Raw genomic sequence first — 17,767 nt, forward strand, 5'->3', positions numbered from 1 at the left:
AAAGAACAGAAAACTTTTCAAAACTGCACAAACAATGCACATACAGGAATCTCTCCCATGTGTATTTAAAAAGATCAATGAAAACATACTGACAATAACAATTGAACCACAAGACAGGAAAATAAGCATTAAAGAAAACAAACCTAGATATCTACTAAAAGATGCTGCCAGCACAGCTGGACAAACAGATGTAAACAGCAACAAAAATATTAAAAAGTACAGTAAATATGCATTTTCAAAAACGAGTTATCTAAACTTTCTCTTGAGATTTAGAAGATAAAGGCCAGTTTAAAGCTGAGAAATCTGCACTTCAAAAATTAAATCATCATAGAATCAAGGGACCTAACATAGCACTGCTTACATATATCTCCAGAGGAAATGAGCACTGCAGACGTGAGCTTGCATGGAAATACAGCGCCATGCTCTGTAGAACTTCACATGCCCTAAAGGCACAGGTTCTAATACATCTTTGCATAAAAGTAGTTGTTAATGTAAACTCTAGTCATAACCATGGATTTTTATGATCCTATACGTTTATATATAAAGAACTCTACAAAAGGAAAATTATGCTGATATAAGTCTCCACATCTATACTGCAAGTCTCCTCATAAGCCTGTGCCAACTGAACTTATCCCAGCCATGCCCTATCACCAAAATCATTCCAAACAAGCCCTTATGAAAATTTTCATCTAAGTCCACATATTCTGCAGAATTCTCATTTTTCTGTTTCAAACGAACCACTCCTGTTTCCTACATGCTTACATGCTTACCTTTATAGACAGAAAGGCTTTGAGCAGGGGTCCGTACAGGGTTATCTGGGAATCTGGGGAGAGTTCCAGTTCCACATGGAGCTTATCCGGGGGCAGCTCTGAGGGGTCGAGGGGAAGGCGGGTTGAAGCTGTGGGAGATGAAATCACACTCTCAGCTGTTTTCTGCGATGGCCTCAGCACAGATAACATCGTTTCTTCCATTTCTGACACTTGGGAGTAAAAGAAAGAAGAAAACAGATTTTGATTATGTTAGGCTTCTAATGGATGAAATTCTACAAATACAAACGTGTAATAAATATACAACTTTCTGCAACTTTCTAATTTGGATTCTATAACTATGTTAACATAGCTATGCTACAGAACAGGTTTCTCATGCTTAGTAGCTATGAGAAGACAGGAAAATAGAGAATATTTTAGTCAACATGAACTATGCAAGAGAAAACAATCCTCCAAATTATGAAAAAAGATCAATTTATTTATCTTGCTTTTCAAGTTAAACAAAGACCTGCTTTTATTTCAGTGCAGTGGATTTCCCACAACCACATATCTATCGCAGAACAAACAAAAGTGGATAAAGAGGCAGGCACATTTTAGAAGTTGTATTAGAAATGTATTCTGAACCAACAATTTTGTAGGCCCTCAACTCAACATTTCCCCTCAACTCAACTACTCTAGTCACAAAAGAGTTCAGAAATTCAAAATTTTATTTTCCATTTCTTCTTTTTACTTGGAGCAAAACAGAAGTGCTTTGTCTTCTTTAAGTGAGGAAAGGCCAATAGAAGGAAGTGAATAACTGGAAGTGATTGCCAAGAAGCAAAGAACTTTATGGGAAAACGATATAAAATTGTTGCTCCTTATGGAGTTAGACTTCAGGTGCTAGTTTAACTGGAAGAACCAGCACATGCAGAACTACACTGAATACACACATGTAGCCAGCAAACTACCTTCAAGGCTTTAACCTACCATTTATTGCCTATAATGCTTGTTCAGTGCCTGCATTATGTTACAGAAGTTAGCTAAATGCCACAGTGAGGACACCACTTATTTGGAAACTGCACCTCTTTGTTATGCAACATATTTATTCCTCAGAAGCTTAGTGTTCTGTCAATTGACACAGAAGAAAGCACAGATGGATATTACTGTAACAAACACATTGTGTCAGCAACACAGGATCAAATCCAACTGTAGAAGTGAACTCAACTTGATTCTTTGAAGGATTATTCCTTGAAGGAAGCTCCAGGTGAAATTACCTGTGTATACACAAACTTCCAAAACCAGGTTCAATTGCTATGATTACAAGTGAATGTTTTCAAATTTCAAATATGCAAATTTGACACAAACTGACAGAGTCTCAAAAGAGCACTTAATAAACATCTGCAAGATGAATCTTATTTATCCTGTTTCATACTCTAAAATTTGAGTTTTTAGATTTGAATTGCTGGAACTCAAAACCTAAAAACCCTGTTTAGTCTCCTGTCTTCTAACACCTGCTCATTGAGGCCCATTCAAATTAGCTCTCATTATTATTAGAAAATACCTCTCTCCTTCCTCAGTTCTTCTTTCTTTATTCTCAACCTGAAAGACTTTTATATAACCCCATAACTTCTTGCATACCTCCCTCTGCACTTAAAATACTTGAACACAGAGATAAAAGTAAGGTATTCCGTAGCTTTTTTTTTTTTGCAAGCACATATATATATATATATTTCATCTTTAGAACTTCAAAACAAGCATTCAAACATTTTCAAAATTTAAATTTAAATTTTGAATTTTGAAATTATTCTTAGACTTGTTAGTCTAACACTCCTACCTGCCTGCCATGGTTCACTTCAACAGTGCTAGCTACAATGAAATCTCAGAGTTCCATATACATAAATGTAACATGATGTTACTGTATCTCATATTTATAGTTTTTAATATTAAAATCATAAGACAAATGTCATAACATTCAGGGGAAAAAAGGCTTAGAAAGTTTAAGTACTATAATACTGCCCAAAATACTGTACTTCATATTTAATATACTAAGTGATACTTTATGCAGTAACCCATGTAAGAGATCTACTTTGCTAAGGACAAGGAGAAATTAACTACAGACAGTATCCTCTTTTTCCACAGGGAACTGGGACACTTCCTGAAATTTTGCATTGAAAGAGATGTTGACAGGTTTTAAATCAAAACTAGTGCATTCTAAATATTAGCATTCTCCCATTTGGAAAAAGAATAGTACAGTTCAAAATCAATTTCTGTAAATTTAAGCAGTTAAACCCAACCCAACAAAGTTGCAGCACTTCCTGAAATGAAACATGCTAAGAAGAAGGTATTGGCACTTACAGGATTGTTTTAACTGCTCATCTGCCTTTTGAGGATAAATTGGGTGCCACGAGTAGTCAATTGTAAACACAACACTCGGGACTGTCCAGCATTCAACCCATCCAGCCCTTTCAAGGAGAAACAGCATACTTTTATTTGAAGCACAAATAATTTCCCATTAACATGAGGTTGTTTCTTCTACTAACAAAATAAGTAACTATCACAAGCCAATATAGATACATAAACATATATCAAAATAAAACTCACTCTTCGTGAGTGATGTTGCGCCACTTGGGTTTGCCTGTTTTCTGACCACTCTGACATTCAGCAGAAATGCAAGATTCGGGATTTATTTTATTAGGCTGACAATCTTTCACCAACATAAAAAGGGAGTATTTACTAGGATGACAATCTGGTAGATACAAGCGAAGATCAACATCTTCTCCCTAAAACCAAACATTAATAACAGAAGAGTTTATGTACATTCACTTTACGTATAATGCTGCTCATGCTATTTGCATGCTCATATGTACCATCATCTTCACTTTAACAGGCAAAGCGATGCACAAGTCTGAATTTTCATGTGATTGCTGACCACAGCTCCCTCCAATCTGTAATAAAATCCTAAGAGCTTTGTAGTTCTTAGCAGTTTCGAGTCCAGTAACTTGAACATAAGAACACATCATAAGCTGTAAAACACAGGTGCATGGCTCTCAGGGATTCTTGTTCTTCTGTTGTTCAACTCATAATGCAAAGTTAGGGACTGGCACAAGACCATCCCGCACCTTAAATAAACTACACTTTTTTTTTTCTTTCCTTTCTTTCAAAAATAACCTTGCTTACTTTGCTATCAAATTATACAAACTTAACAACATCACCTTCAAATAGTTTTTATTGTTAGTAACCCCACACTGCTTCTATTTTAGGTAAAACAAATCAAGAATTACAGTGTTCCAAAGAATTTGTTGTGTATGTAAAAAAAACTGTGAAAAATCTGAGGACAACTTTCCAAAATAGTTTCGGTTACCCATTCCAGAATTTTATCTTTAAACATGTGTTTGACTTTCAATCTCTAAGGAGAACAGACTTCCAAGTGATAAAATATATATATATAGACACCCACAATATAACTATATATAATAAATATACATACTGTATGTGTGTGTATATATTATATATAAATATTACATGCATGTATGTGTGTTTGTATGTACGTGTATACAATGAAAAAAAATAAAACAGCCTATGATTGGATGCTTCATGTAATCAAGGCAAATAAATTTATTTCTGGGTTAGTTAAAGAAAAATTCTATGAACAGAAAGTGAAAGATACTATTTTTCTTTCAGGAAAGAGTTTATGCAAAAGTTCCTAACTGAAGAAGAAAATGAAGTGAAACTGTTTCACATTTAAAAGACAATGGGGCTGGGCAATGAGGGAAGAGAACTTACCTTTAAAGAGAATCTAGTATTGCATGTAGTTGGAACAAAGTCAGTGAAAGGCAGAGAGAAAACAATGTTTAATGTTTCTCCACAAGCTGCTAGATAAACTGTGAGAGAAGAAAAACAAGAAAAACACTGTTAGAATCACTCCCTATTTTGTTCTCAGGCAGATTATCAAACATAGAGGTAAAAATTAAGGAAAAAAATGTTTGTGAACTCATGACAAAGGAAACTGCTATGCATTTAGAGTATAAATTACTATGTTACTATGAAAGTATTTACCTGCCACACCTTGTCCCTTATATAAGGGCATTGTACAAGGAAACTGCAAGCAGAAGAAAGTCAACTGCAACTAATATCTCATGACTTTCTTTATTGCTTCACACACCAGTTCTTGGACAAAAACAGAACACAAAAAACAACAACAACAAAACACAGGGCAAGTTCCAGGCTTCTGATAAAGTAGTGAGCCGTATTTTTAACAATAAGACAAAAAAAAAGTTTTTTGATGCTTTCAGCTGTCTTACTGAAGATGTCAAGATCTCATGGTTTCTGTTTACAAGCCATCTGCTTTATTAAGTCAAATATTCAAAGTGTCCTCAAAAATGAATGCTAAAATGTGATCTAGAACTACATTCCCAAGAAAAGGTATATATTTGTACAAAATGCACAAAATAAGTGAGGACATGCAGCACTAGAAGGATGGCTGGCTTATGCATAACAACAGTAGCAAAATGGGTGGTTATCACTGAACGTGTTTCATAGTAAATATCCTACCATTTTTATCACTTGTACATACACTTCTTTCAAATTAAAAAAATTGACCTCACCATTTTCTTGTTGTTTGGTGGAACAGTCAATCCAGTTGTGCTGATTTGCTGCCCAAATCATTTCAAATTGATGAAACATGACTTTGAAGTTCCACATATAAGGAACAAATGAAAAAATGTCAGGTGCACTATCACTGGACCAGTCTTGGATCAAATCTAAAATTACATAAAGTAATAAAAGATAAGTTAGTAGCAATCAAGTGAAAAATTTCTTCTTCTAGTTAACCTGGCTTTTCATAAATTGTAAATCTTAACCATTTGTCCCTTTATAGAAAAAGGAAATTCTGTGAAAATTAATATAACTACATGCAGCATCACATCCATTTCTCAGGCAAATATTCCATCAACACTTGCTCTGAATCCATCTCTTATTTCTCGCTTGCTTTATAAGCTAGAATGCCATAGGTTTAATCGTGCTTTCTAGTTCACCTTTATTCAGTAGCAGTTACCCATTTACCTATAAGCACTGGACTACCAAATATCTTCCAAATGGACTACCAAATCCTTCGGTTTTCCCCTCAAATACTATGAACATGTACGTGAGTCATATATCCCTACCACCAGGTCTAATACAGCAAACAATGTTGCTGTAGAAGCTCAGGGGTTTGCTCTGCACATGTTGGTAGACTATACTGTGTACTACAGCACTTTACAAAGGATGACTCTGGCCCAACTAGGAGGATAACTTTATTAGCATGGCACTATGCCTGCACTAATTAATCCTCCATCCAGCAGGGCTAATTAGCGCAGATAGTGCCACATTGATGGGGATATATTCTTTCTATTACTGCAGCTGGAACATTCAGCATAATTTGGTGATGCAGGGCTGCCTTGAGTACATGTATTCTTCTTCACAGCCAAAATCCTAAGCAGCAAATTACTTTCTCTCATCATCTGTCAGCCACAGGGACATGACCTAAACCTTGAATAGTTGAAACTCAGTCAACCAAAGAAGAGAAGTATCAGAGAAATCAACATCCTCGGTGACAATTATTAAACAAATCAATAGCTCTGGTAAAATAAATTAATTTGAAATTTAGGATCACTTAACAAAACTGCAGATCAAATTTAGTTTAGATGTTAAAAAATCAATTATTCAGTATCTCTATTCATATATAAGATTACTGTGCAATTAGACAATAATAGCCCACAAAAGACATCAGGAACTTTGTCCTCAGAAATAATCTGTTGTCCTAAATATGTGAAAACACATCACCCGCCTTTGTATACCTTTGTAAAATTTGAAGAAATTTTAAAGAAATAATATTTAATTTCATATATAACTTATTTAATACAGCACATACCTGTGAAGAAGCTTTTCTGAGCAAAGATAAAATGATATGTTGCTTTATAAACCTCAAGTTCACATTGCCATGTCTGTGGCATGTTCCATATCCGGGGATAACTGGCATTAATATGAAACTGTGAACGAGATATTAAAGCATCAGAATTATTTGAAAACGTGACAATGCTTGACCCTGTAGCTCAGCAGTTTTCACACATGTACTCTGCTGAATAATTAAAACACTTTTCCTGCTGGGATGAACAGAATGCCTCTCCAGTTCCTTAATAATTTAATCTCACTCTGTCTTTTGGTGTTTGAAGGTCAAGTGTTAGTGTATTCATTTATGTGGAAAGGGGTACCACAAACTTCTGATGCTGCTCAACGAATACACCATCTGTTACTCTAGATGTACCCGACAACTGATATGATGCTCAAAAATTAAACATTAAATTCATTACTTTAGTAAAGTCATTTAAAAACTATCAATAGAAATAATAAATATACAAAACAAGTGACGCACAATGCAATTGCTCACCCCCTACTGACCAACGCCCAGCCAGCCCCGAGTAGCGGCTGCTCCCCCAGTTACATGTATACAGTTACGTGTATATATATAAAGTTCCTTAGATATCAAAGTCTTGTAAAATAAATTTAAAAGGCATATTTCTGCACTGCCTATGATCCTGAGGAACTGCCCTATAGACAGAAAAATATGCTCTTTATTAAAAATTCTTCGAAGGCTGAAGCTTTGTGCTTAATAATGCAAACTTACAGCCAGCATTTCAGCTTCTAAGAGAGTGCGGTACTGCATACTGCTGGTCGCATCAACATGTAGAAGCTGTCCTTTAATTGTAGGTGAATAACCTAGTAGATAAAAAATATAAAACAAATATTCCAATGTAACAGTTACACACATTTTAAGAAGTTATAACCAGTGATTTCAACAGTCTCCTAACAAAACTAAGAAATATCATGGTGGAAATTAGCACTGTGATAACTCTGTCCTCTGACTTCAGTCAATCAAGAGATTAACATGTTCTGTCTGCATATAGGAGGGATGACAGAAGTCTCGCTGGGTCTGGAAAGGCTTGGGTTCTGGAGATCTCAGCTTAAATTGCAGAATGCATGAATGAAAATTAAATATACAAATATATTCTCAATCAAGAGAACAAACAGTTCAGCAAAAGGGCTTCAAACCAGCCAACAAAATTAATAAATCCAAAAACAAACCCTTAACTTTACATTTATCTTATCTTCATCTCCAACTTTGGAATTTGCTTTATTTAAAAAAAATACTGCTAAATTATTAGTATGCATTTCTCAGCATGATTCAACAACTACACTAATCCTACCAAAGATGTCTTCCCGCTTTGATTTGACACTGTATATGTAACCTGCTTCAATACACACACAGTTTAATGATGAACTTTCTAGTAATTAAAAATTTTCTTTTGGTTTTCTTAACCCAAATAAATAATGAAAGTGACTTAATCATTTAAATACATAAATGATCTAATGACTTGCAGTGAAACATACAAGGAAATTCTTCTTGTTTCCTTATTTAACTGTATGTATATATTTATATGTGTATATATATATATTTCTTTGCATATGTATGAATTATATATAACTTACATAAGAACATATATGTATCTTACAGTTAAAGGTAAAACGCTGCAAGATGCTCACACTTATGTGAATTAACACAACTGCTCAGGAAAAACATTAAGGAAACAAATTACACTTAGCCTTAACTCACCATTTTCACCTACTGTCATGGGAATATTTATCTCCAAATATGATCCTGCGCCAACATTTACATGTACAGCATTAGTTTCCTACATGGTTAAAAATAAAAAAAAAATAAAAAAAAATAAAGAAAAAAGTCCAAGCGTTATTTCTAGGCCATCAACATCAACCAGTGTGTACTTTATGCCTCTAGCTAACATTATCCACACCCAGATTAAAGAACCTGATAACTGAAGTCTTTCTTGTCTGCCGAAAAATTACTAATGAACTAACTATGTGCAATGAAACCAGACATAAAGTCACACTAAACCCTATTTATAAGAATAGCAACAAGGAAAAAATCCAACCCCACCACGTATACGCATTTTTTGTTCCCCCCTGTATTCTCTCTCCCCAGTGATACCAGGTATTCACCCAATATCAGAAAAGATTGTCTCTTATCAATGTGAGCTCCATCCTAATGGAAGACTGAATGCACAGGAAATGTCCAGATGAAATATTTCCATGACTGTAGGAGCTGTCATAGCTTAAGATATAGCTTCAAGGCTAAAAGAAACTTAAAATAAGCCAACAAATATTAATGCCTTTCAGCCAATATTTCTCTTTGAAGGGTTTACACCTAATCACAGAAGATTAGTACAATCCCTACCAGCTTTTAAAACATAACAAACACGTGAGACAACTAAAAATATGTACAGCCAAAAAGCACACTGTAATCACAGTAGAAAAAATGATTTTCCAGACAAGACTTCATTATTCACCCTATTTTTGGTAAAAAGCAAATCAATGGTGGCATCTGCAATTATATTCATCCGCAGCTCAAAAGCGAGAATCTGTCTTGGTTTCCCAGGCTGAGCGATTTCTGAGACTTTCATAACTTGGTAGTCTGGCGGGAAGAAAAATTTCCACAAGCAATCCCTAGTGGGGAAAAAAAAATGTTTTTATTCACAACAGAAATATATATACATTTATGTATTTATTTAGTTCACTTAATGATTTCCCACTTAGTTATGCTGCTGAGTCTTAAGACAAGCAGTAAATAGTGTAAAAAGACTGCTTATTTGGAAGACTTCCTGATGACGAGACTAACTCATTACCAAAATAAAACTCCAAAAATTCCAAATTGTAAGAAATGCCTATTGGATGAAAGCCGTAAGTCAGACCTTAAAAATTTTAGAACAAAAATATCCTAACTCAGATGGCAAACTATGTCTTTCTTCTTACTCCTAATCTTTGGTTTACAAATCTACTACAAAAAAAAAAAAAACATAAGTAATCTGTTTATGCTTTGGTTTGCGCATAAATAATCAACGTACTGTCAGAAATAAACAAAACATTAAAATGCTTGGGATTTCATAATGGGAATGAAATGAAGCCTACATTTCCACAGACTCATATCTGAACATGTAACTACATGAAAGGACAGCCACAGCGATGTAGTACAGACAGCTTAGCTTCTTTGGTTCTCAAGGGGGAGGAAGCAAGTCTTTAAACAGTTTCCGTGCACCCAGCACCTGACCACTAAAGCAACATAAACATTAAACAACGAAAAACTAACAACACAACACATGCACACAGTCAAATCTAAAATAGTGACACCTGCCCAGGGAAACCCAACTCATTATTACATGAAGGAACAAAAACAAATATTTTTAGAAGCCCTTCTATGAACTGAGAGAACAAAGTCCACAGAATCTCTACAGATTAGTGCTTCTAAAAAGTTCAGGCGCTTTCCAAAGTTATCTTCTATCTATGGCATGATGACAAAGTTTTCCCAGGTACGTACCTATGAACTCTATGCACATTACATAGGCACCAAACTGCCTTTTGCCTAGCCAGTTAAAATTATAAAAAACATATCATCAAAGATCCAGCTTTCTTGGTACTATTTCTTAAAAATATCGTTAATGATTCACTGACTTCATGTTCCTAGCAAAGCACTCTTCTAGAAATTGGAGTTTTCTCTTAAGTTCAGTAAGACACTGTTGTATCTAATGACTTCTCTTTGGTCTGCCATCTTCACACTCCTAAGAGACAGTTAATCAAAATAGTTTCACAGGAGAATTAACAAAGCCAAGAGAAGTATTAATCTGTAATTAGTAAGGGAAAAAAAGGGAAGGCACTGATTATGCCATTTTTACTTAATAGTCCTTGACTCTCTAAACAATCCTACAGTCTCCAACAGAAATATTCCTATGTGAAATATAGAAGGCTGAGTGAAGAACAGCAATAGAGCTCTGGCCTAGTATTTTATCACTAAAGTATCTAGATAATAAATACTTTGGAGACTGCATAAAGTGGTTCATTCTCCCAAGCAGTGATAAATGATAACACCTCATTTTCATAGCCAGATTATTACTTTCAATTACAAGATTAAACCCTTAAGTATGTAACACTTGATAACTAATAAAACTACTTAACAAAAATAGGAACATGGATGATTAATTAATAATAAAAATTCACTAGCTTTACAAGGACAACATCCTAAACAACAATGAATTTATTAATCCTAAACCATTGTGGCAAAACTCTTCTCTTAGGCTCCCTAGCCAAACCCCTACAAATGCCAAGACCGAGCAATCACATACTGGAAACTCTGGAATGTTTCATAATAGTAAGAGATATTAAGGATAAAATTGAAGACATAAATCATCATAATACCTCTGTCTATCTGCCCAAGGCCCATAGTTGAAATCTGTTCCTTTTCCACAAACAATGTCCAAACCCCAACATGGTGGCAGATCCTGTAATTTGCTATCTTCGTTGTTTGCTTCTCCATCATTACTTTCCTCTGTCTCCTCTGGTACAAGACCTATATTACATAATATAATAAACAGATTATCAAAGGAAGCTGCTTCAAGTTAGCATGAAAAATGTTCGCTAAGCACAATACAATTAATGTATTCTGATGTCAGTTTTATTTGAGACCACTATAGTACAGAGTTATCAAGCCACAATTCAATACCGACTCACATGGGAAGAGCAAGAAATGACCAAAAATACTTGGGATTTTCTGAAGTACTGCTCACTAATGTCAGTGAAATGCTGGCATAAACAGCAGTTTTATCTGGTAAGTATGCTTTTTACCAGTACAGGCTTTCGTGTACCCACATTCAGTTCCCAGTCCTACTTAAAAACCAAGTTTTGATGACCAAGTAAAAATAATTTCCACAGACAACACAAGAAAATAAAAAGAAAAAATATACTACAGTAGACCCAGAATTACTAGTAAAAATTCAATCAGTTTTTCAGCAATGATCCAAAGTAGCCTCCTATCCTCTACCAATAAACATCATTACTGAATGATTTACTTTTTATTTTATTGAATGTTTTACTTTTTATTTGTTTTATTGAATCTGTTCAAGATTCAGAAAATGCTTTAAGTGGATTCACAGTAAATGCTTTTGCAAACAAACAAAAAAAACCTGCAAAATAAAGCGGTAACATAATGCACTGGATTTAAAGTGAAAAAGACAGACACTACAACATTCAGAAATAAAGGCATCAAATAACCTTTAAAAAAAAAACACACCAAAAAAAAACACAAAATATAGTAATAGGCAATAAAAATATAAACTGCCCCTTTTGGAAACCTGCATCATTTAAGTTTACATCTTCAAAAAAACACTTGTTTTAAGTATCAATATTCATTGTTGCACATTGCATATAGACTGAAGAAAGGCACTGCTGACTGAGTGCCTACATCTATATAAAAATACTCGTCAATAAAACCATTAGTTCTACATGTAGTTATTTCACCCTTGGAATTCCCCAGGCCTCCTAGACGGACCGGTCTATATGCTGACAAAAACCATTAAAAAGAAAACGTTTCAAAATTTCACAATCTCCTAGTTATGAAATGCACCAGTCTCCCATTTGTTTCCAAGAAATTTGGGGAGGTGGGGGACTTTTTTTTTTAATTTGCAGAAAAAATTAAGTACAAACCTAGGTAGTAATACTTATGAATGCTTTTATTCGCTTCAAAACATTACAGTAACTGTTTCAGTATGAAAAGAAATTATCTAGCAAGTGCAGATAATTAAATAAACAACCTTCACATCCCTTAAAACTTTAACAGAACGTACCTGGTTCATCCATATAATAATAGATATCAACATCATTGGACTGCATTACCACAAAACCTTCACCCATCAGCCTCGGTGGTCTGTAATGGAAAAAAGTGCAAAGATTAAAAATAAAAACACTGAGATTCACCTTTATAAATTCAAATAATATTAAATGTAACAAGTTAAACATAATGGTAGAAATAACATAGGTCAGATTCACTTGTAACTTGCACGTAGTACTTATTTAAGTATCATGAATAAAATTGCTAACTGCATCAAACAAGCCATTCTAAAAAATATTGTACTGAGAGTATCTGTATAGACTTACACAAGTCTAATACAACTATTATTTTTAAAAACTGAGAAGGTATAAAGGTTTGTGGAAAACCTCTTAGTGATCAATTCCTCCAGGGTCTTCCAATTCAGTGGAATGTCACTGCAGACCATGTTGCATACATTTCTGCTCAATAATGCCAATTTAAAAAAATAAAAAAAAAATCAGATTCCAAAGTATTTTACAGGCTTGAACAAACTGAATGCCAATGCTAACCCACAAGCAACATGTCATACACTTGGAAAAGCCTTCTGATTTCAAGAGATTTCAGCAGCCATGCTGAAAAAAGCCACATCATATATCTACAAAGAACAACAGAAGGGGCTATACTATGCGTAGTTCTACGTCCTCACGGCAAGTACAAGCATTCATGCAGTTTTGTCCACATATGAGCAGGTTGAAGAAAAGCCAGATCCAAGCAGAAAACCACACAGACACATTAAAACCCATTTTCAGAAGTCACCTATGTGCAATTTGCCTTTATTGCTGAACCTCTGATGCCCATTATGTTCGCTGAACAAAAAGACCTGTAGCGCTGGAGATACACTGTATATGGCATCCAGGAGGGTTTTGTGGGAAGGACTCCAATTTGATGCCTTCTCTAGACAGCAGCTCTATGTGTCTATGCCACTCTTGGCAGCAGCCTGACTTTAGGGTGACTACAAGAGCCAGAGCTACCTTATCTGCTAGGCTTTGGTCACAAGGCATGACCAGAAGGGTAGGTATAGCACGTGGAGGGGCACAGCCCAGTCAGGGCACACACCACAGGCTGTCTGGATGCAGTTGTTTTGGAGTCCATTCCAAGTGCAGGTTATAACTTCGGTTACTCTCTTTCCCTCCCTATCACTGCTGCTCTTCCAGGTCTATGTGCTACCTAAATTAAATGGGCTTCTGAAAATAAATGGTGAACGCTCAGTCTGGTCTCAAGTCTCCCCTCGACAAAGGCTGCTGTCATATTGCTGGGCGGTGTCTACCCCAAATTGCAGAAACTATTTGATCATTACATTATTATTACTACATAAAATAGCTTAGAGGTTTAGTTAACTCATGCATTAAAATCACAGGTTCCCCTCTGCACAAAGACATTTCTCAAGCGTCATAACCCTCAATCAGCTACCAAAGTTCTACTTTCACTGTTTCTTCTTCATCAAGAGTTCCTTTCTCCTTGTCCTACAACACGTTCTTTCACCTGCTAATTGTTTTCTTACTAAAATAGCACCCAGAACCAGAGGGACAAGCCATCTTCAGTAATTAGACCATTAGTTAAGAGGGGAAAGAAACGCTCCCTTCTTCCTTAATAGCATTTCCCTCAAAAGGACCCAAATGCTAAAACTAATAAATCAAACACTTTCCCCAACATTAGTATGCTAGCCATACTATGACACATTTCTCAGAGTATTACAACATATACACATTCATACATAATATTTTATACTCCTAATAAAAACATTATAATGTGAAATTCATATTTTCACTGCAAGACACATCTTTCTCACTTTTCAACCACTTCTATATATTTGCACTTCTTATCAAAAAGAAGAAAACCTGATGACAAAAATACATGGTCAAAGACTGTGACCTGGCAGAAGCATGTTGCTCATCGCACCGCACCTCATCTCAAAGGCAGGAAAGCTCGGGGAACATGGCAGACGCAGACGCAGAGCCCACGCACTCTCTGCTTCATAAGCAGCAGAGTGAGAAAGTCTAAATCAATTTTACTGTAAATGGCAGCAGCAAAAGATGAAATACTTCCTATTCATTTTAATTTTCCAATTAGTTGTTTTTCCTGTGTAAAATTGAATTGGCCTCCCCAATGAGATGTAAATATAGCGAGATCTGGAAAAACAATTGTTTAGCAGTTCCTGAATAGAACAGGGAAGAAAAGTACTTAGAGATTTATAATAATAGCAGTTTATGGGGGGAGCTCAGTTCATTCCGCCTCTGCTCCACAACGCACACGCTCGGGCCAGCAAGTCCAAAAAGCTCACTGCTGCTCAGCAGCACCAGGCGGTCACTTCAGCCTCACAAATTTCAAGGAAGCCGCTCTGCCTTGTAATGCAGGAGAGGAGAAGCTCACAGCGTAACAGCTGCCTGCCTCTGCCACACAACTAACTCCTCTGAGCAATGCCACCAGCTGCTATTGTCTGGCTATACCACCTTAGCAGGCCACCTTTTGTCAGGCAAAGTTTGTGTCTTATTTAAGAAACTTCATTTCACCATGAAGGTCAACCAGCTGCTGTGTGAGGTGGCCTGTGTATGATGCCAAATTTTACTTTTCTGCTCTATCTGGTATGCATTTTGCTCTGTAAAGTACAGAATAATACACCCCTCTCACATGAAGTGTGCTCCCTGTTTTAACAAAACTGGGTGTAGTTGTACAATATGAATGCATACAGCACGCCAAACAACTGTTTACTTCTGCCTTCCCAACAGCATTCACCTATACAGACTTAGCGTTGAGATTAAAGCTTACAACAAAATTGTTAAGATTTTATATAGAATTATATATAAAGATTTCGAGCTAAGCCTTCTTCAACACAATCTGAATTCATCAAGTCCACGGCCTGCCAGCCACTGCCACTTGGCTGTAAGAAAAGCGGGAAGTGTTGACAGGAAAGCCTTAGCAGCTGAGAGAAGGGCCAAACCCTCCCATCAAAGACCCGGGCTCACACCATCCTCTTCACCTTCGCACTGCTCCACTTTCTGCAGAACATCTCTGAGCTCTTACACTAAACAGAAGTGGAGGAGGAGAAGGGATTAGCACATGGTAGCTGGACACTTTCCTCGGTCCTCCTCCTCACATTCTTCTAGAGCGAATCTTTACTGGGTCTTCATATTCAATTAAACCCTTTTCCTCCTTGCTCTTGTTTTGACCTGTCTGAACTCACTACACTTGTAAACAAAAAAAATTTTTTGCCTGTTCAATGTGTTTCCCTCGTTCATATACAAAAAGGAAAGTTCAGTTCTGTATTGTCGTGTGTCAGCGGTTTGATTCTCTGAAGGACACTACGAAAATACAGAGTAGGTAACTCAAGCAACTTGTCATTTTACATTACCAAGAAGTCAGAGGCCACAGCAAACAACACAGCAGCCAAGAAAACCAGTCTTTTCTTTCATAATACCTTTGCTTATGCCAGTCCTAGGATGGTCATATGTTAGGGTGACAAGTGACAGGTAGTGAACCCAGAACTGATTCAGATTTAAGACCAAGATGCATTTTTCTTAACAAAGATGAATTCCCTTATCAGTGTTCACTGCACAGCCATGCAAACAAGACAACAGCACTGCTTCCTCTACCAGTATTCTCAACCTAAAGCACACCTGAAACTATCTGCAAATAACATGGGAGAGGAAGACCTAATGAGGCCATCTGACCTGATCTCTTCTCCTCCCTCAGCAGGAATAGTTAGTTACACCTCGCCTGACTGAGGTGGCAGAACCCTAGAAACCCCACCACAGGCCATTCACAAAGACGGGTTAGATAATCATCTCCTCCACTGTCATTACCATCGTCATCCAAGACTATTACCTAATATCTACCTGAAGCCTCCGCTTTGAGCATGCTGACTTAGTCACAGATCTCCAAACTCATCCTGACCTGCTTTTCCTAGCACTTTTTTTTAACTTGTGTTTCGGAGTATTTATTTGTAAAAAGTGATGGAGGTGTTGAGGATTCCTTTATAAATCACTGCTGTCAAGGCTGCTTTTTGATGTTTGTATTAATTAGTCGGTCTGCTACAAATTTTGTTGTCACTTAACTGTTTTCTATACATATATTGCCTGCAGGAATTTCTGAAAGTTAAGACACGTGGCTTAATTTTTAAGCCAAAGAAGCACAAGAGGGCAGGCTCTCAAGATTCAAAAGCATTCCCATTTTTCAGTGAACTGGGTCATTTGTTGAATCTGCAGTAAATTAGGGCACATGTTTTCTGCGCACATTATCCTTCAGCCATCAGGAGCTGTAGGGATGGTAATAGCATAAAAGGAAAATACTTAGCGGAAGCACGAGAAAAAGCTAATAGTTTCAGTATCTTAATCCTATTTTGTTTTAATGTTGTTAGCTTGTTTTCATTATTAGTTGGAGAAGTTTCCTTTGTTGTCATGTTTGAAGAGTGAGATTCTGTATATACCCACTGAGTATTATTTAAAACTGAAAAAATATAAAGGTATTTTATAGGTGGCAGGATTTGGCTGATACAAATCTAACTAAGGTAAAGTCAAATGAAGCACAGTTTACTTCGAAGCATCATAATTAATTCTCTGGATACTGTTGCTTAGAAGCTATATAGATAGATAAAACCATTTAACATGAATTCATACATGCAATTGTCCAAGGATAGTATGCATTATATACCTTTTGTTGACCAAATAATACCTGTGAAAGACTTTGAAATTTAGCAGCTTTGTCCAAATTATCTGTTGAATATATAATTTTATAACCATTGAATAAGATGATGTTGAAAATTCTGGCTATGAAATTCATACCATATCGAGAGTATTAATATAGCATGCACATGAATGTCTGTCTGGTTCAAGTGTAATAAAACCTGAAACCTAGTGGCAAAATACGTCATGCAAGCACCCCATTTTTTGGTTGCTTGTGTTAGTATTATTTAGTTTGTTAAAGCTTCATAAACCTGGCTGTCTAAGAACAGAATACGAAGAGGTAAAAGGATCAGCAATCTGCCTTCGGAAGATAACCTCATTTCTACTATATCAAATATTGTGCTGTTTTTCCCTTTTTTCTTTTTTTTTTTTTATCATTTTCCAAACTATATGCAAATCACCTCTACAGAACTAAACACCTTAAATCTTGCGTAAATCCTAAAATTTTACTGTTGTCAAAGCCTGCATATAGCTATAATATCCAAGTGAAGGAAAATAATAACTAAATACAGAATACTAATCATACAGCATAACAGACAAAAAAATCTGCAATGACAGAAAACCAACACTTTTTTTCATCAGCAAATAGTTTCAAA

The 17,767-nt window shown here is 35.9% G+C and overlaps 1 protein-coding gene across 19 annotated transcripts in view; it reads right to left on the reverse strand.

The window, feature by feature from the left end:
• Positions 1-17,767, reverse strand: part of KIAA1109 (KIAA1109 ortholog) — a 115,954-nt gene that overhangs the window by 77,809 nt on the left and 20,378 nt on the right. For all 19 annotated transcript variants that reach the window (XM_040556278.1, XM_040556294.1, XM_040556293.1 and 16 more), the window contains exons 9-19: positions 12,470-12,549; positions 11,046-11,196; positions 9,146-9,302; positions 8,395-8,473; positions 7,408-7,499; positions 6,655-6,772; positions 5,351-5,506; positions 4,530-4,627; positions 3,348-3,526; positions 3,102-3,208; positions 771-979 (exon numbers count right to left, since the gene is read on the reverse strand). In XM_040556278.1, coding sequence (XP_040412212.1) covers positions 771-979; positions 3,102-3,208; positions 3,348-3,526; positions 4,530-4,627; positions 5,351-5,506; positions 6,655-6,772; positions 7,408-7,499; positions 8,395-8,473; positions 9,146-9,302; positions 11,046-11,196; positions 12,470-12,549 — 1,426 coding nt within the window. The remainder of the gene's footprint in view (positions 1-770; positions 980-3,101; positions 3,209-3,347; positions 3,527-4,529; positions 4,628-5,350; positions 5,507-6,654; positions 6,773-7,407; positions 7,500-8,394; positions 8,474-9,145; positions 9,303-11,045; positions 11,197-12,469; positions 12,550-17,767) is intronic.

Source organism: Cygnus olor, chromosome 4 (genome assembly GCF_009769625.2).
Source record: "Cygnus olor isolate bCygOlo1 chromosome 4, bCygOlo1.pri.v2, whole genome shotgun sequence".
Taxonomy (NCBI): domain Eukaryota; kingdom Metazoa; phylum Chordata; class Aves; order Anseriformes; family Anatidae; genus Cygnus; species Cygnus olor.